The 19,473-nt window shown below is 38.2% G+C and overlaps 1 protein-coding gene across 1 annotated transcript in view; it reads left to right on the forward strand.

The window, feature by feature from the left end:
* The window catches only part of papolg (poly(A) polymerase gamma), a 33,115-nt gene extending 13,642 nt beyond the window's left edge, over window positions 1-19,473 (forward strand). The window contains exons 6-24 of the mRNA XM_061836967.1: window positions 1,852-1,905; window positions 6,121-6,232; window positions 7,625-7,714; window positions 7,880-8,018; window positions 9,446-9,518; window positions 10,673-10,793; window positions 10,878-10,962; window positions 13,501-13,554; window positions 14,286-14,405; window positions 14,538-14,647; window positions 15,352-15,473; window positions 15,535-15,692; window positions 15,778-15,875; window positions 16,029-16,192; window positions 16,272-16,352; window positions 16,435-16,494; window positions 16,574-16,677; window positions 16,754-16,854; window positions 17,512-19,473. Coding sequence (XP_061692951.1) covers window positions 1,852-1,905; window positions 6,121-6,232; window positions 7,625-7,714; window positions 7,880-8,018; window positions 9,446-9,518; window positions 10,673-10,793; window positions 10,878-10,962; window positions 13,501-13,554; window positions 14,286-14,405; window positions 14,538-14,647; window positions 15,352-15,473; window positions 15,535-15,692; window positions 15,778-15,875; window positions 16,029-16,192; window positions 16,272-16,352; window positions 16,435-16,494; window positions 16,574-16,677; window positions 16,754-16,854; window positions 17,512-17,687 — 2,022 coding nt within the window. The 3' untranslated portion in view covers window positions 17,688-19,473. The remainder of the gene's footprint in view (window positions 1-1,851; window positions 1,906-6,120; window positions 6,233-7,624; window positions 7,715-7,879; window positions 8,019-9,445; window positions 9,519-10,672; window positions 10,794-10,877; window positions 10,963-13,500; window positions 13,555-14,285; window positions 14,406-14,537; window positions 14,648-15,351; window positions 15,474-15,534; window positions 15,693-15,777; window positions 15,876-16,028; window positions 16,193-16,271; window positions 16,353-16,434; window positions 16,495-16,573; window positions 16,678-16,753; window positions 16,855-17,511) is intronic.

A 19,473-nucleotide genomic window follows, 5' to 3' on the forward strand; every position in this document is an offset into this window, starting at 1 on the left:
CACAAAGGTCAACTTTTATCTTGTCCGTCCCTTATAAAAGTCCCTCAAAAGTCTTGATAATCGTTCAGATATTTTTTTTTTTTTACAAAAGTAAGAATTTTTTTTTTTTTAAGAAATGTTTTTTTTCACCTTGGAACTCTGACATTAATGCCATTTTTGACCAGTCTATTCCTGATTTGTCATGAACACTGACCTTAAGTGAGGCAAGGAAGGGGTGTGGTTCTTTAGAAGTGTCTAGAGTTATTTTGTTGCCTCCTGCATAGCGTTGGCCTTCGAGAATCCAGAACTCATTGAGACCGGGAATAATGTTCCATTTCTCCTGGAATCGTTCAAATTAAAAAAAAAAAAACAAATCCGGCTTCCAGTTTTAAGTTAGCAGACCCCGAAGAAGTGGCAAAAAGGAACTAAGAAGCGGCAAAAACAAAGTAACATGGACGAAACTGTGCAGTGGTGCCAGTGGGGAAAAAAGTCTTAATTCCAAAATAAATGACCAGTTCCGAAGTGCAATACTGAATTATATTATGAGCATAGGAGGCTTTCACAATGTGTAGAAGTATGACATGCTCCCTCCCACACCGAGGTTCATCTTAGACCATGCACAACTTCAATTAAGTCAACTCAGTCAATTGGGTGAGTGAAACAATAAAATGTGTCAATGCCAACATTGAGGCAGCGAACAAGGTAAATGATTGGTTGGACTTTTGCACTGATGGTTTTCAAACTAATGTAAGAGCCAATGACGGGGGGGGGGGGGGTTCAACAATGATGATAAATCTTCATTGTAGCGACTTTTCAATAAATTGTGACAGAATTCAGACGTTTTCTCAGTGTCACAAATATTAACCTTGTGCCTCGTCGGTGGCTAAGGAAAATTATCTAAATTTTATAGCATTTGATTCCCTTCATTAAAAAAAATCACCAGTATCGTGTGAAATTACTTTTCTTGCCGAAATGCGGACTTCTGGTACGTACCATTAGCCCCCCCCCCCCCCAAAAAAAAAAAAAAGAAGCTACAAGCTTAAAACTGGAAGTTAATAAACATTCACATACAAACCATTTGACATGATGAAACAACAGGGCGCCCTGCAACTCCTGGGAAGGGTCACCTCTTTTCCATGTTTTCTCCATGTTAGGATAGTGTGACTATAGTTTGCTGGAATGTTAAAATTACAAAAAAAGTTTCTTAATAAATATCACCATTTAAAAACAGTATTTTAAGTTCACTTGGGTTATGTTTGTCTGAGATATACATCTGTTTGATCTTAAAGTGCAGAAACTATGCAAAAATATATTTTTCCATGGCACTATATAGTACAAATGCCTGGTGATTTTTTTTTTTTTTTTTTTTTTTTTTTTTTAAAGGTTTTCTGAAAACGAGAAAAAAAAAAAACAAATTCAACACACAAAAGTTTACCAGTTGCATAGATTTCATAAACATTTCATGATTTCCTTGACCTGTTTGAGTGTAAGCAGACAAAGCAAAAACACAATTAAAAACATTGGTATTCTTGTACCAGCAAGTTACAAATGACTTGCTGTTGTCATTGTGCTAATAAGCTAACAATGGGTTACTTGGTGCTTCTGTTAATTTTTTAAGGTGACAGAAAAAAAAAATACATCCTTCAAGTTTATTCGTAAACTGCATTCGTGATATTGAAAGGTTTCCTTTGAAGAAATATCATTTTGAGATATAACATTACTTCCTCTTAAATCTTGCTGGTGAGAGTGAGATCAGCTTCTTTTGCTGCACAAAGGATAGTGGGGTTATAGACCTAATGCCAAGTTTCCCATGTATACTCACCATGCTTCAGAATTTGTTTGTGACCATGGCTTTCTTGTGATTTTTCTAAGGCTGTCGAGGATGCTTTTGTTCCTGTTATAAAATTCAAATTTGATGGAATAGAGGTAAGTTCCTTCAAGGATGTAGTAAATCCTGTACAATGGTTTAAAAAAAAAAAATAAATAAAAAGTAAACCACAGTGTGGTGAAGCAAATCAAACTTTGATGCTGTTGTCTTCCAAAATAAAATTAACCTATATATATATATATATATATATATATATATATATATATGTATGTGTGTGTGTGTGTGTGTGTGTGTGTATATAGGCATTAGTTTATTTTAACATTGTCATAGAAAGATGAGCCGAACTTAACCAGTCAAATATTAGTTAAAACAGTAAAACACTCCCTTAATTTTAATAATGAATTAGGAAGCTTAACACAGTATATGGGGGGAAAAAAAGCATATCTACTTTTTAAATGCCAAGCCAAATGAGGAGGCAAAACACTTTCTTTTGTTAAAATATTTAGCGAACATCAGCTCATATGAATACACCGAGCAGGTCTACTGTTGTGCACTTGTGACTCTTGTGATATACTAACATCCCATACTCTATGCATAACTGCTTGTTCTACTGTGATCCATGAATAAGATGCAAAATACACAGAGTGGGTTATGGTATCAAGAGACTGGTGGATTCTTTCTTCTAAGTGCCATCTCTTCCTTGGCTTAATAAATTGAATTGTCATTTGAAAACTCAATTTTGTATTTTCTTGGGTTTTCTGAGTGATGTTAAAATTGGTTTGAGTTAAAACCTTTGTGATATGCCAAAAAAAAAAATTAAATCAGGAGGTGGAGACAAATACATTTTCACGGCACTGTACATCTATATGTGTTAAACAACTCAGCTCCGTTTTGTTTGAAGCCACTCACTTTTCAAATGGGATGTAGTATGGTATTGTTAAATGAACTTAGTGAATAACATTTAGTGGCATAACACTTGCTTAAAGTACGTACATTAACCGTGCAACCAATTTTCACCAGATTGTTGCATTCTTCATTCAACTGCAGCGCCTTTTAGTTCTTGTTTCTTTTAGTTTCCCTCTTCAGGAGGTATGATGCATGCTCTATTGGGTTAAGGTCTGGTGAATGACTTGGCCAGTCAGAGACCTTCCTCTTTTTCCACCTGATTTGTTTTTGGTCATTGTCTTGTTCCATGGTGAAGCTTCTCACAATTAGTTAGGATAGATTTTTCTGGAAATTTCCACAAATGGTTTTGTAGATTTCAGAATTCATTCTGATGCTACCATTAGTTCCATCATCAATAAAGACTTGTGAGCTCCTCCCAGAAGCAGCTATGCAAACCCAAGCCATAACGTCACCACCATTATCCTTCACAGTCTGTGTTTAGAATCATAAGCATAGCCTTTCTTTCTCCATACTTTGGGTAGAGGTTAATCTAAAGTCAAAACGTTTGTGGCTCTTCTGTGTACTTCTTTTGTGGCTCATCTCTGTACTTTTTTGCAAAATCCCATCTGCCTTTCTGATTCTCTTTGCTGTTGTGGTTTGCCTCTTGTGGTATCGCTTGTTTATTTCTTCTGTCGAGGTCTTCAAACAGTGGATTGTTATACCTTCACTATAGTCCTGTGGAGGTTGGCAATGATTTCACTTACACTCATGTGAGGTTTCCTCACAGCTCTTAGTGTTTCTGTCATCAACTGCTGTTCATAACCTTGGGCATCCTGTTTGATCTCTGTCGCACACTGAACTGGTACTTTTTAAACTCCAATTCCAAATTGTTGCATTGGCTATACCTTTACCCGTTTACCCGCACTGATCGATTTTCCCCCCCTCTCAGCTTCAAAATGATTTGCTTTTCTCCCATAGACCACTCTCAGATCTTCGTTTTGCTTATCAGCAAATAGTTTTAGTGCAAAAACAAGCACAAATTTTTTTGTCATTCTGAAAGGCAGCACCCTGAGGAACTCGAAACACGCATCCGTCACGTACCAATACTATTGCTCACTTGAAAAAATGGATTGGTTCAATCAAAGTGTGCTCTGTTCTGAGTTGTTTCACACATGTAGATATAAAAGCTGGAATTCTGAACCTTTACCTTGTTCATCTTTTGTCAAATGTCTCCCCAGTATACAAAAATGAAATGATTTTGCTCTTCCAATATCTTTGGAGTGGACTATGTATAATTATTTTTTTTTTGTAATAGCCTGTAGTGAACAAAAACTCAATTCACCATCTCTTTAAAATAGGTTACATATAAAACAACATACAATGGAAATTATTTAAAAGTTGAAATTATGTTAGGAATTTGCCCTCTGAAAAGTGTTTAATCCATGTAATGCTATAGTTCTGAAATAAACTTTTCGAACATTTTCGAATTATTGTAGTGTTCTTGTGCATAGTTTACTGTTTTTTCCAGGGTTTTGTCCATATAATTAATCACTTAATCAGTCAGACACAAGCTCAAGCAGATAGCTAGAATCATGTTGTTTCACTTGATTTTTTTTCATGAAGATATTCCACATTTGATACTTAAACGTAATGGCTGCCAATAGTGGTGAATAGGACTGGATAGACATTTTTTCACATACTCTCACTCTTACTGCAATGGATGGTAGGCATACCCTGCTGCACCGATTCACCCCCCCCCCCCCCCAGCACTTCCGTTTATGGGGTACGGGTTTCAAAATACATCAGTTTGTACAACTTCTTCCCCAGATCCTTTAGTCTAGTTATTTTTCGTCTATTTATCTAGGTATTTTGTAAACATATATTTATCTATCCATCCATCCATTTTCTGAGCCACTTATCCTTACGAGGGTCACGGAAGTGCTGGTGCCAATCTCAGCTTTCATTGGGCAGGAGGCAGGGTACACCCTGAACTAGTTGCAGGGTATATATATTTATCTCTCATCTCATATATTTATCTCATCAGCGTCATATGGCTTTTTTTTGTCCATATTAAAAAAAAAACACCACTAACACGGTGAATGAAAGTTTCTCATCTCAAAATTGATCCAATTTGATTAATTTTTTTTGTACATTGTCCTTTGAGAGAAGCATGTAACGAGAAAATAAAAATATTTTTTTTACTGAACCAACAACTTCCTTAGCATGCATGCTTCTATAGCAAGCTTGTGATTTTTTTTTTTTTTTTTTTTTTTTTTTTTAAACCACGGAGGCATTCATATTGTAGATGTTATATTATATATTGAAGTTTTCAATCGCCGAACCACATAATCAGCAAAGATCTAAGATATAAAACTGTTCATCAAACTCATCCTCTCAATGCATTGGCTGTGCCTCGAAATTCTGTCCTTAAAAGTTATGAACAGAATCTTTGACAGAAGGCAGCCTTGATGGAATCCAGCCTTCACTTCCGACAAATCCAACATACTGCCAGCAATACGGACCAATCATACAGAGGCTGAACTGCCCGTATCAGGATGGTCTGGTACCACATAAGACATGGTTGAACGCCTCCAAAGCACATGTGGACGAGTTGGGTGAACTTGTATCCACCCTCCAGGACCCTGCTGAGGTTGTAGGGAAGGTTGAGTGTATACAAACCACACTGCTCCTTGCAAATCTGAGATTCCCCCCACCCACACACACAATGGAACCTTCCCTCCAGAATGCCTGACTACTACTTACTAGGAACCCTGATTTCCCCCTGTAGTTAGACCACACCTTCTGGTCCATCTTAAAAGGATGATGGTAAGAAAAAATGTTTACATCCATTAAATTAGAATACTTGTACCATTATCATCATGTCATTATTATATTTTGACATCACAGCATTTCTTTCCATGCAACATATCGTAAAGATTTTAAAAAAGGGCACTGCCATTTGCAGCTTTCATTTTCAAAACAATTGAAAATTGTGAAATAACACATTTGATCTTACTGTCACTTGTAATTAATCATAAAGTAAGGATTTTTATTTCTTTAATCACATTTAATTCCACTGCAATCTGTGGTCCCCATTTTGACAACTGTGGGTATAGATGAAGCAGACATCACTAACCTTTATTGTACAAAATTGTCGTAGGAGCCTGATGCACATCTGCTCTACCTCTTAGACATGTTTCAGTGTGAATGTTTGTTGTGTATGAAAGGGAAAATCTTGACTCATTTTTGACAGCACAGGGATACTAAATATTCCTGTGTTTTTCATACCAATATTAACTGGTTTGGTATGATATTGCACGGCCGTAATGTCTATTTGAAGTCTCAAATGCCCAGCATTTTAGTAGGCTTTAGATGAGGGTGAGGGTTTTTTTGTGTGTAGATTTTTACTTCTGTTTGTGTTTAAACAGATTGACCTGCTTTTTGCCAGACTGGCATTACAATCCATTCCAGACAACCTTGACCTCCGGGGAGATTCCATCCTAAGAAATTTAGACATTCGTTGCATTCGAAGTCTTAATGGTAAGCCACATGAATATGCACACCCATTCTGACATGAGCCTTAGTCTTCCATTATTATCTGAGCCGCTTATCGTATTAGTCTTATTTTCTTGATTCTGATGTACTGGGTAATACATAAGTCTGTTTTGATGTACTGTGGTATCTCAATTTAAGCGTGACCTGACTTGAGTTTTTCAAGATAGGAGCTATTGCTGTTTTTTTTTTTTTTTTTTTTTTTTTTTTTTCCTTGGTGTTAGCACTGATGTGAATTGTAAATCTCCGCTTCTGGCAGCTCCAGTATTCACATCAAGCGGCAGATAGTGAATACATTTTAAAATAAGAGGGTTCGTGTTCTTGGTCCAGGCTGTTTATTGCCACTCTCACTGGAAGTTAATTGTTAAACTGAACATAATACAAAGAGGATTACATATTTTTTATTGAGCCAACAAAATATTTTTGCCTTACAAATGTCTGCAGTAGTTGAAGTCTGACACACTGTAAAATGCCATAGACAGGCAAATGGATCTACCATCGATGATGTTCTGGTTTTAAATGCCTAAACAACTGATATTGGAATACAAACTGCAGCAACAAATGCAGACAGACAAAATAATACTCACGGGAATTTTGTACTGTGAAATCTGAATTACTGAAGCTTACTGAGCTTATGGTCTTCTGCCGTCTTGATAGATGTTTCCCCTTGGTGGGCAAGGACACCAGGATCAGCAACAAAATGTCCATTGAACTAAAGTATAAAATCATTATGCAAAAAGGTTTACATACATGTACATAATTTCTGTTAGTACTGTTTTTATGCATTAGATTATTGTAGAATGCAATTTTTTCGTGGGATGAAAACATGCAAGATTTTTAGGTGCCTGTTGTGGCTGAGCATGCTCATGAAACAAGTGAAACTTGTAAAGGTGCCACTGTATTTCCTTGCTCTTCTTTAACCTCTTTTCAAATATAGTTATCCCTCGTTTTTTGTGGTTAATGGGTACCAGAAACCCCCCACGAAATGTGAAAAACCGCAAAGTACCTTTTTTTTTCGGGGGGTGGGTGGGGAAAAAACCCCACGATGCTCTGAATCCACACTAGGTGAATCGCAAAGTAGAGTGGGATTACGGTATTTTTTTCAGACGTTATACATACATGACATACAACATACCTGATATAGCATTCCTCTCAGACCTGCAGTGCTTTAACAGTCTAAAGAGTTAAAGAAATAGTGTAAACTGGTCTGTCTAAAATACGTACATTGTGCCTCATATTTTAGACAATGTTGTCTTGTCTGTCTGCCTGCCTGAGCGCGTGTTTGTGTGTATTGCACGCTCACTGTGGCAACTACTAAAACATTGCTTTTATGGGATGCCCCCAGAAAAATATTTGTTTCTGATATTTATGTAATTGCAGGTTGTCGGGTGACTGATGAAATACTATACCTAGTGCCAAACAAAGAAAACTTCAGGCTGACCTTGAGAGCCATTAAACTTTGGGCAAAACGTAAGCTTTGTCATGTTTACTGTGGAACCTTGACTTGTCCAGTGTGCCAGTTTCTTCGTCAGATTTACTCCGTTACATGCAAGCTAGTCAGCAATTGTCAGTTTAGTATGGCGCTATTCAATATTGTATGGATTTTGTAGCTTGTAATTATAAGTTGTACAATAGGTCGTGGGATCTACTCCAACATGCTGGGCTTTCTGGGTGGAGTATCATGGGCCATGCTTGTAGCAAGGACCTGCCAGCTCTACCCTAATGCTGTTGCTGCAACCCTCGTCCACAAGTTCTTCCTGGTTTTCTCCAAATGGTGAGAATCTTTTCTTCTTGCGTAGTTGTTCCAACAGACATGGTTGAACATCATGTACCAGTTATTTACAGCGCCTGGTACCCTGAGGTCTTCCAAGGGCCTAAATTATTTGTGTAAATATACATCTCTTCTTGTCTATCAAAATATGTAAACTAAGCTTTACATGAGCAGGATTTTTGAGGCCAATCGCTGATCAGCAAGTTAAAAAAAAAAAAAAATCACTGATCCAATCACAAGATGGAGCAATGTCTTTTTACACGACTTGTTCATTTAGTGAATGTACTTGTATACTGTGTATATGAGTATCTTCAAAAGTATTTATTCTACAGTCCAGTGATTCCCAACCAGTATGCCATTGCACATTAGTATGCCATAAGCCATCTGCAGCTGTGCTGTGCGAAATGATCAGATTTTACTTAACTGTTCAAAATATTATTCATTTACATAATAAAGTGCATGGTTGTTCCTCTATTTATGCCTGTGAGGTATATTAACAGACAGAACAAATAAATGTTATTCTATTAAATGGCCGAAAGTACATATACTAATTACTGCGCATCTACTTTTTGTGACATTTTTTGTTTCTTGGTGTGGCGTGAGATTTATAAATATTATAAATGATAAAATATGCTTTCACTCCATAAGGTTGGACATCACTGCTCTTGCTCATGTATTCAGGTCAAATCAACATTGCAACATGACAGAAATAACATATATACTGCAGTTGAAGCACTCTATTGTAATTAAATTACTTAACACCCAAATCTCAGATCATTATTCGACATAACGTGAGCGCAAACATTTATGCTAGCACTAGTTTGCTAGACTATATCACGGTTTGCTGCCTCCTTGTAATTCAAACTGTATTAAAAGTATAATATACCTCAAGCAGGTCTCGAATGAATGTAATATCCTGAGCACCAGCACACGTTTTCCCCCCATTTTGTTCTTACAATACATAAGGCACAAGCCATTGTTGTCGTTGATATTGTAATGTGTAAACGGTGGCATTTGAGTTGACAAGATAAAGCCCAGTGATCGTAAAAGATGGGATGTGGTGGTATCGCAATAGAAGATTTTACCGCCATACTGGCTTAATGCAATCGTGAAAGACCACATTTGTTTTAGTCTGATCCAGCCATTACGCATTGTCTGTCCCACACCGCCTCCCACGCCACTAGGTTAAAAATAAATTAGTTTTAGTATTCAAATATACTGTCCACGATGGGAATATGGCGTAAATGTCTCGTGGATCATGACATTGATGATTAACCTAACACGCTTATTATTGGGTGATACTGATCAGGCCAATAAAATCAGTGTAAAATCTATTGCATCGTTTCACAGTTTCTTAATGTGTTTACTGTCCATGTTTATTTGCTATTGGACACAGCCTTTAAAATGTATTTCTCCTCCCCCCTTCCCAGGGAGTGGCCAAACCCTGTGCTGTTGAAACAACCGGAGGACAGTAATCTGAATTTACCTGTATGGGATCCTAGGGTTAGTATAATCATTGTGTGTTGTCACCACTTGTTTATAATATTGCATTGTGAAGTTAATAGGATCTTTTTTGTGTTAAAATTGAGACCAAAAATAAAAACCTGGGTTGCACACTACTCGGTACAGTAGTCAGTTTTATTTTTCCTTTGTTTGAAAACTTGTTCAACTGTTTCAATGAGATAACAGTGATGTCATTCTGATGTTAATAAATATTAACTAGTGTCGCACCTATTCCGTTGATTAATTTATCGTAACTTGAAGCGCTTTTTACATGTAAATAGCCTAATCTGTTCCGACCCAACCGCGCCCCCTGATCAAATATAAGCATTCAAAGTAAATAATCTAAAGAGTAATAAAATTATGTTCATTTACCTTTGGCGTTGGATGACTCTCCAAAGAGAAGGGTGAGTGACAAATGGCATTATAGGGGATGGAGTAGGAGGCAAATGTTTGAGAGCTGAGAAAACATGTAATAATGTACACATGACCACAACTCAATTCCACTAGTTTCTTGGGGCCCACAGTGAAGAAAAATAAACTCATGGAAAAGTTGTACTTTACAAATGTGTGGTAGTGTGATCCGGTGACATTCGAATGTCCCAGGGAAACGAAAAGCATCATGGGTAAAGATTAATGCCCCCTCCGCCCCCAGCCAGTGGGATGCCAGGAAGATGCTACGGCGATAACCAATGGGAGAGCGGCTCTATCGCGCCACACAAACAAAGATACAGGATGTTTACGCTTGGTGGAATATGGGGGCTGCAAGTCCAGCCCCTATTTTAGCGTATCCGGAATCTTCCTTTGTAACTAGACAATATTTTTCCAAGTAGGTGTTTTGTAACATACATTTTCTTTACTAGAGACATTCTTAAGTAGAGGTACGACTGGAGTTGACAAATTAACAGTTAAGGTCGCCAACACAAATTTTCTGACGTTTGTGAAAATGCTAAAATGTACATACTAAAAGCTATCTCCCATTAGATCAATGTAATTTTTTTTTTGTCATCCAAACAAATTGTTATACCACAGAGGTTGATTATTTTATTTTCTATTTTCAACCCTCCCTGTATTTTTAATGCTTGCTTAATAGCTTTTGATGGCGCTGTATAAAAGATGGTCTTGTAACCAATCCCTGATTTTATTTTTTTCTTTAGGTAAATCCATCTGATAGATATCACCTGATGCCCATCATCACACCTGCCTATCCCCAGCAAAACTCCACGTACAATGTCTCCACTTCAACGCGTACCATTATGAGTGAAGAGTTTAAATTTGGTAGCCGCTGTGACAATTAATACCAAGATCACCTCCTTTATAGTTATTTAATCCTGGTGTGTCATCTACTTCTGATCTGACCAGGTCTCAGCGTCACAGATGAGATCCTTCAGGGAAAAGCTGAATGGCCAAAGCTCTTTGAACCGCCCAATTTCTTCCAGAAATACAAGTAGGTGTGGAACTCAATGAAATAATAGAGGATGAGCATATCAAGCATTTTACCTTTTTGTAATTTAGTTGCAAATTACTGTCAAGTAATGTTTAAAGGTCATGAACAATTGGAACTGAGCTAGTGAAATACTTCTTAAATGGTATTTTAAAATTATCTCAACAAATTATCTGAAAGCTCCTGGTCAGAAAAAGTTAATATCTTGTCAACAGAACAAAAAACAGAGGTTAGCATATGAGCATTTTGAATCACAGGTATCGTAAGAAAAAACTTTTTGTATAGATTTATTCAAATGAAAAAAAAATACATGAATCTATTTTTGTTTTATATTGGAGAGGAAGACACAAGCAGTATAACACCCCAACTTTTATTTGAGTGAAAAAGCAAAACTGGATTTTTTGTAAATATAGTAGAGAAATAAATTGATTTATATTGAAGATGAGTGAGAAAAATGTACTAAAAGACTACAAAAGCATGCAATTGTCATTTTTAAATTATTCCAACTGGACGGTATCTTTTTCCTTGTTCCGTTGCTCCGCCAGCCACAGCTTCTTGGGCTTTTCCCTGTAGAGGGTAGAATGTCAGTCTTTGCCTGACAGCTAATTAGTTGCTATAACCGTACGCAACGCGGAGTTTAAGGCCGCACTTATGGCATGTCAGCATCTTACGGCGAACCTATGCTGTCAACTTCACCGACTCCTCTTTGCTAAGCAACCTCCACTGAGTTGTGCTACGGGTGAGTGCTTCGCTGTTGGACTTTTACCACGCTTGGAGTCACTCTTTGGCGCTTCTTCCCTCCCGAAGTTCAACAGCACAGTAGAACTCCCCCTGAAGAAGTTGTAACAGTTGCATGTTGGCCCACGGGTAGCCCGGCAGCAGCTCCTGGTCCCATTCGACCTGCCTCTTCCTCCTCCAGATGTTGAGGTTCCTGGAGGCTGCAAGTGGATGGGGATGAAAATGACAAGTCAAAGTGACCTTCAACGATGACTCTGAGTTAAATCCCAGTGCAATTCAATTTGTAGTTACACTGAAATGTTTAATATGATAGCAATGTACATTCATGGCTAAAATGATGGCGTAGTCATCCTACAGCATAACTAAAGACTTGTACTAGCTTGGAGGCCTACTTGGAAGAGTCCAAAGTCAGTACTTTTGAGGAAGGCAGAACAGAAATCCATCGTGCTGCTGAAATTAAAATCCTAATTTCTATCAAACTCGCAAGCACTTCAAATTTCAGAAGTCTTAACTGTTTAATATGGGCAGTTTGACCAGGTCATAAATTTCTGACTGGTAACCGACAGTTAATTTGACCTAATCAACGATGCAGTAGGTTAAAAAGTGTAGTCATAATCACATATGTATACTATTGCTGCACTAATGACTTGAATGAAATGTGTGAACACAAAGAAATGTATTTATTCAAATTAAAAACTGTTGAAGGCCCAAAACTACATCATCATTCAGTTAGAATTTTGAGACAACTGTTGCTAACATGGAAGCATGTGTGCACAAATAAATCATTGACCAAACAATTAATTGGACAGACTCAATTCAATAAAAACTATATAAAGAAATATTGGTGTCTGTATTACGAATGTCACTATGGATAAGGTGGGAGGTTCTTTCCCTGAAGACAGCCGATTGTGATTGTAAGCACTATATGTTGGTTTGGCCATTCTAATGCACAAATTGAACTCACCGATGAACCACGGGTCTGCCATTCAACAAGGGTTTCTTATTTTACTTTTATTTTACTATACTTTTCTTTTTCTTTATCTTTCTTATTTTTCTCCTGTTAGCAATAAAAGTTAAAAATGGAACTGGACGGATCTCTACTTTAGATCAGTGAAACTTATTTGGCAGTGGTGTCGTGGCTATTGATGATCTTGATCTTCATTTCTGATTTTTGTTTAATTTGATACATTCCAAAAAATAATAATAATTTAACAAATGTAAATATGAGGTGGCACAGCAACGCAGCTGTAGATTCTTTGCCTCACAGTTCTGAGGACTTGGGTTCAAATCCTGGCCCCGCCTATTTGTAGTTTGCATGTTCTCCCAGTCCCTGGAGGGGTTTTCTCCAGGCACTGTAGTTTCCTCCCACATCTCAAAAACATGCATTCTATGAATAGACTAAATTGCCCCTAGGTGTGATTGTGAGTGGGACTGTTGTCTGTCTGCATGTGCCCTGTGTGGCTGGCAACCAGTTCAGGGTGTACTCTGCCTCCTGCCCAATGACTGCTGGGATTGTCTCCAGCACTCCATTGACCCTCATGAGGATAAGCTGCGCAGAAAGTGGATGGATGGATGTAAATAGGAATATCATGTGAAAATGAAACCATACACAGTACATAAAAAAACGTTTGGGCTTACATTACTAAGGGGGACGACTGTGAAAATTTGTTTTTGGGTTTCAATCTGTTCAGTGTGGAAATCTGAAGCAAACTATACTGTATGTAAAGTGTAGGAAGCATAGTAATTAAGGCAGCCTGGTGTTTTGTTTTGGTTTTTTTTTTGACATCTTTTGATTTTCCCCAGACATTACATTGTCCTGACAGCCAGTGCGTCAACGGAAGAAAATCATTTAGAATGGTAAGTGTCCTTTGAGTATGTTGTGCATTGCGACATAACTTTGGTGTTTGCCCTTCAAATAATGTGAACTTACAAGTTGGGCGTGGGGGTTCTATATTATTATATATGACTACTTTCTACTGCTAATTTCTTTTTTCGTCGCGTCCAGGAGTCAGCCAAAGAACTCTCTTCAGTTTTTTTTTTTTTTAGTAGATTTTATATATATATATATATATATATAGTGCGTACAGACATAGTTGAAGCCAGAAGTTACTTACATACTTTGTGCAATTCACTGTCTTAAGTCAAATCAGACCAAGCTTCTCCTGATCCAGGTCATGAAATCTCAAGGATGATTAAAAGAAATGAACAGCACCTGAGTTAAATGTGTCACAGTGAAGGGTCTGAATAGCTCTTTGTAATATTTGTTTTTCTTTTTTAATCTGCACAGATGTCAATTCTCTTACTGTCAATATGGAGTACTGTGTATATTATATGATTAAATGATTTTCACAAATGGGTTCAATATAACTGGGAAATTTAAGGAGGTCTGAATACTTTCTGTGCCCATTTTATTTCTTCTTTTCTCCAGTAAAAATGATGCATTGTGAAAATAAAGTACATATAGCTTTCCAGAAACAAACTGTCAGTTACATATACATAATACCTTTGTTTGGGGAGAGTTACCCGATTTATACCATCAAGTCAGTCAAATATCTGATTCAATCAAAACACTGTGTATTTTCCTGCAGGATTGGACTTGTTGAGTCAAAGATTCGAGTTTTGGTGGGGAACCTGGAGAGAAATGAGTATATTAACCTGGCACATGTAAATCCCCAGTCCTTCCCTGGGTCCAAAGAGAACCGGAATGAGTGAGTTTTATTTTTATCCCTTGCCTTCTCCGTGTAGCAACAACTCAATAAGGCTGCATAGTTTTCTGGCATATTTTGACATCCTGTTGGGGGGGAAAAAAAAGTCAAATATTTTCTACAAATGCCTTGCAGGAATGACTTTGTGTCCATGTGGTTCATCGGTATCATTTTCAAGAAGGTGGAGAATGCGGAGAGCGTGAACATTGATCTTACATATGACATCCAGTCATTTACCGACACTGGTTGGTTCTCTTACATTACTTGCTGGCTTGACTTGACCTCTGAGCTTGTTATTGAAATGCATTAACCCAGTCCTCGCAACCATGAGGACAACACTTTACAGCTGCATCACCGTGCCTTCTAGTGTGTGAATCGCATTAGAATAAAATTGTTTGAACTGGTCCATGTTTTCTTGAAGGAATTGTACCCATTTTATGAAAGGATCGTTCAAATAGTGCTTAACATCAGAATCATTCTTTGAACAAAAAAAACCCCAATACAGATAATTAAAAAAAGATCAAATTTGTAGAACCAAAATCATGCATTGGAAAAATTCACAAGTAGAAGGGTTTTCCAGAATTTTGAGGTCAACTTCGGAGGTACGTATTATACATTGGTGCGCATTATATACCAGAAATGATGGTACTTGTGTTCTCTTGAATTGTATTAAAATTGGCTTGATAATCAAAAGGTGTGTGTGGGCAGGGGCAGGGTAACATCTGAAATCAGGAAGATAGCAAACACTTTTAATAGCATATAATGCCTCATTTGTAAAATACCCCCCAAAAATAGCAGTTGAAATTTGTACCCGAAATGTAATTTTCACTTGCCAAAATAGTCAGAAAAATTGGGCCAGCATTCTGCCTGATTAGTTTGCAAACATTCAAAGCCTGTAATGAATTGGCTTTCGAGTGACTTATGGGGTGCTGCTGTCTGTGGTTTGCAGTATACAGACAAGCCAATAACATCAACATGCTGAAGGATGGCATGAAGATCGAAGCGACCCATGTGAAGAAAAAGCAGCTCCATCAGTACCTTCCTGCTGAGCTAGTACAGAAGAAGAAGAGGGTGAGCGAACCTTTTGGAATAATTTCCCACTCTTGATTGCTCACTTTAGTGTGTCCTCCAGAGCATAGCAGAGTTGAATCGAAGCTCCAATGGAGGGAGCTCGAAGAGGATCTCTCTGGATAGTAGTCACCTAGACAGTTCAAGAGACACCGACTCAGGGACTCCCTTCAGCTCCCCCACCAGCAAACCTTCCAAGCCTACATCTGACACAGATGACGGGTAGAAAATTGGTGTAAAATCCTTTTTTTTCCTCCCTTCAAAAAAATTCACTGAAACTTCACCTTTATGCTTTTATTCTCTGCAGTGTCAGCCCCCCCAAGCAGCTTTTTGTTGAAGTTTCTCCTGCACCCAGCTCAACAGCATTCACTAAAGAGGTCCTATCCATCGCGGTTGTTGGTTCTAGTGAGTCTTAATATTAATAAAGTATATATTTTTTTTCTGGGAAATAAAATACATCAAAATATACAGCAATTAGAGAGATCACAGATTGTCACTTAACGTGTTGAGTCTTACTCAGTCAGAGCAGCGGATGAAGGAAAGATTCCTCTTTTCCAGCCACTAGCTCTGTCTCAACAACACTAAGTGGGAATATGATGCCCAGTGCTGCAAGCAGCCCCAACCATGAGTCAGAGAACCTCGAGGACTCTGTCAATGGTGCAACCAAGAGACCGCAGTCACCCGTGCAGGAAGACATTGCCAAGAGGCATAAAGAGGCAGAGGTAAGACAACTTGTTTGTAACCGACCAGAAGCAATTTTGTCTTATTGTTGTTTTTTTTTTTTTTTTTTGGCTTATGTAGCAGGTTGCCCCTGATACTGAGTCTACATTCAAGGAACCATTTCCACCATCATCAGACACTCCCCGAGAAAAAACAAATATGGTGTATCTTTATTCTTGTTTGACCTTTTTTTTTTTTTCTTTTACCCAGATTTAACTTTATGGTTTTGCCTCTTTACATTTAGACTCCTCTCTCAGAATCAAAGCCTAAGCCAATTCCTACGATTGATACTCCAAGAACACAGGTGATGCTTCCTTCTTGGCGTGTTTGATTAATAAAAAAACAGCTCAATTTGTGAAAAATCTCGTTGCCTTTCCGATCAGAGGCTTCCCAGCATGGAGCTGCCCGACGCCTCCTCACCACTGCCAGCTAGCAACAGCTGTCGCGTCGTAAAAAATTCCATCAAACTTGCCCTTAACCGCCACAAGTGAGTTTTAGATGAGAATTTTAAAATAAAATGTTTTTCATACTCCCCCTCATGTCTGGTATTGTGTGATTTGCAGCATCACACCTCCCAAGCCCCCAGTGTTTGAGGCCACAATAACCTCTGAGGTGCCTCCTGCCTGTCAAGAAAGGGGCATGTTCATTCCTGTTATCGGTTCCAGTGAGTGTTTCGCCTACATCACATAATAACTGCTGACGACATGAATGTTGATTAATGCACTGTTGGAACACGGCACTGTATTTTTGTGGTATGATTTTTTTTTTTTTTTTTTTTTTGTGTAATTGTGCAATATCTTTCAGGTCTAAGCCACCTTTTTTTTTTTTTAAATCAAGGTAGCAACTGTTATTAATTCTTTGCGCCCCCCCCCTTTTTTTTTTTTTTTTTTAATTTGCATTCCGTCACACAATCGAACAAAATTGCCTCGGCAATCGACACATTGAGGACCCCCAGCTTAAAGAGTCAGATGCTATTCATGTGGCACAGCTGGAAGCAGGCATCATTTGCAGGTGGAGATGGGCCAGGCTCAAGTTCGAGGCCAAAACATAAAAGCAATTAACTGATCCAAATTCCATTATAATCTTATATTTGTTGAGTTGTCACGTTTTTCCTGTCTTTTTTTGCACGTCAGGTTTTAGCATAGATAGTAATCCAAATTGGTGTTGCAGCTGTTCTAAACCAAGGACCTCTGTGGACCTCTAGTATTTCCGTAGTTCAGCCAAATATGGGCAGTCAGAATATTCAAATTTTTTCGTCAAGTTAAATCATATAATACATGAATTCACAATATTGCTTTTGTGTGTGCATTTTCTTCAATAGAACATGTCTCATCCAAACACACAACCCACTCCGTTGGCAGCTCTATCCCGACGTTGGTGAGCCGGGGAGCAGACCCTCTGAATGGAGCCGCCTCCAAGAGAGCCCATTCTCCCTCCCTTGAGGAGCAAGCCAAGAGGCTAAAAGAAACAGAGAAGGCCCGAATCCACATAGCGTGATCACCGCAATAGCATCCGGATTCATGAATGCACAGAGGTGGGGGGCTTTGTTGTCAGGTCCAACACACAGGTTGACTTCACACATTCAGATCAGCCAATGTTGGCTGTTATGTTGAAGGACAGACACCTCACCTCCAGATCTCCAGTGGTGACAGAAAAACCAGTGAATAGGTGATTTGGTCAAACCTGAAGTTGTCAGCACTCTGCAACCAGGGTGCTTTTTACACAACACTCAACTGAGATCTCAGACAGCAGCATTTTTTTTTTTTTTTTACACAAACCGTTCCCCCTTTTCTTTTCTTCATGTTTTGGTTGTTTTAAAACAAAATTACGCCAAGCATTTTTCGACCTTATCTACACACAGCTGATATTGGCGGATATCTGTCGTCCAAAACAGAAATGTCTACAGTAATTATGTACATAACGTCTTTGTCTTAAGAAAAAAAGCTCAGCTTACTATCAAGTTGCTTCTATCAGTTTTATCTAAAAATGGAAAAAAAAAAGTTTAAAAAAATTATTTTTCCTCATGGCTTGTTCAAAAGAATTTTTTTTTTGTTTGTTTTTGTTTTTGAGAAACAAACACTGTTTGGATAAAGAAGCATTGATGTAATGGTTTGCTTGGATTTGACAGCAATCCACAACCATATTTTTTGGACCACACGGACCACTGAAAAGGATTCCAGGTTTGTATCAGTCTTTTAAGTGTGCAGTTGTTGTTTCCCAAAAACAGACCCAGCAGTGCTTTTTAAGTGGTTGTCACAGACAATAGTCAGGGAAATCAGGCTTTCTGAAGTGATGAAATTGTTCCATTCTAGGAGTTTCGGAGAAGGAGAGTTGCCATGGACTGAACAAAAAGATGAGTTCCTTTTTTTTAATGTTTGCTTCAATCTGAGGCTACAAACAGTCTGTGTTACTCCCAAAGCTACACTTGGGTCATCATCCTAGCCTTTTGGGCTTTAGGAGAGTGATACAGTCTCCGACGCCTTCATAGCGCCCCCGTCTGGGGATACCTGTTGACTTCCCTGCCAGTGACGCAAAGGTTTGTGGTGCTTGGTGAAAACTGGTTCAAAGCTTTGTTGTTCTAGTTTGTGTGTATGCATGCGTGTGTGTGTGGTGTGTGTGTGTGTGCGTGCGTGTTGTCGTTTGTGTGTGTGTGTGTTTGTGTGTGTGTGTGAGCACACGCATGCATATATGGTTGTTTTGGAGAGAGACAAAGTTCCTTGTTTTGGGTATTAAACCTATGCACCTCCTGTGGAGGTTCTTAAAAGGCATCTCCTGGGGCCACAGGGAGGGCATCAGGAGACTTTTTTTTTCCTTTTTTCCTGTCCAAAACCCCATCCCTCCATCACACTTCATCTGACGCTGGTTGGATTTCAGCACTTAGGTGATGTGAACAACGTACTGCTGCATTTGTAACCAACAAGGAGCCTTCTTCCTCAGAGCAGGTACTGTTTTGACACTGGCTCTTTTTCCAGTTTCAAATTCCCATTCCCCAAAATGTACAGATATGTTTTTTTCCCCCAACAAAATATCACATGCTTCGTTATTGGGGGGTTTCTTATCAATTAATTTATATTTGCATATTTGTACCTTTTTTTTTTTTTTTTTTTTTTTTAATAGCATTCGTAATAGGTAGGTATTTTTTGACAGAACTGCACCACCCTGTTTCAGACAATTTTGTTGTTGAAACATTTAACAAAAAGGTCATTTAGATGTTTGTTTCTAAAATGTATTGAAAGGGTATTTTTGTATGTGTTATCACTTCATGTAAATGAATCTGTACAAC

This window comes from Syngnathoides biaculeatus, chromosome 12 (assembly GCF_019802595.1).
Source record: "Syngnathoides biaculeatus isolate LvHL_M chromosome 12, ASM1980259v1, whole genome shotgun sequence".
Classification (NCBI taxonomy): Eukaryota; Metazoa; Chordata; class Actinopteri; order Syngnathiformes; family Syngnathidae; genus Syngnathoides; species Syngnathoides biaculeatus.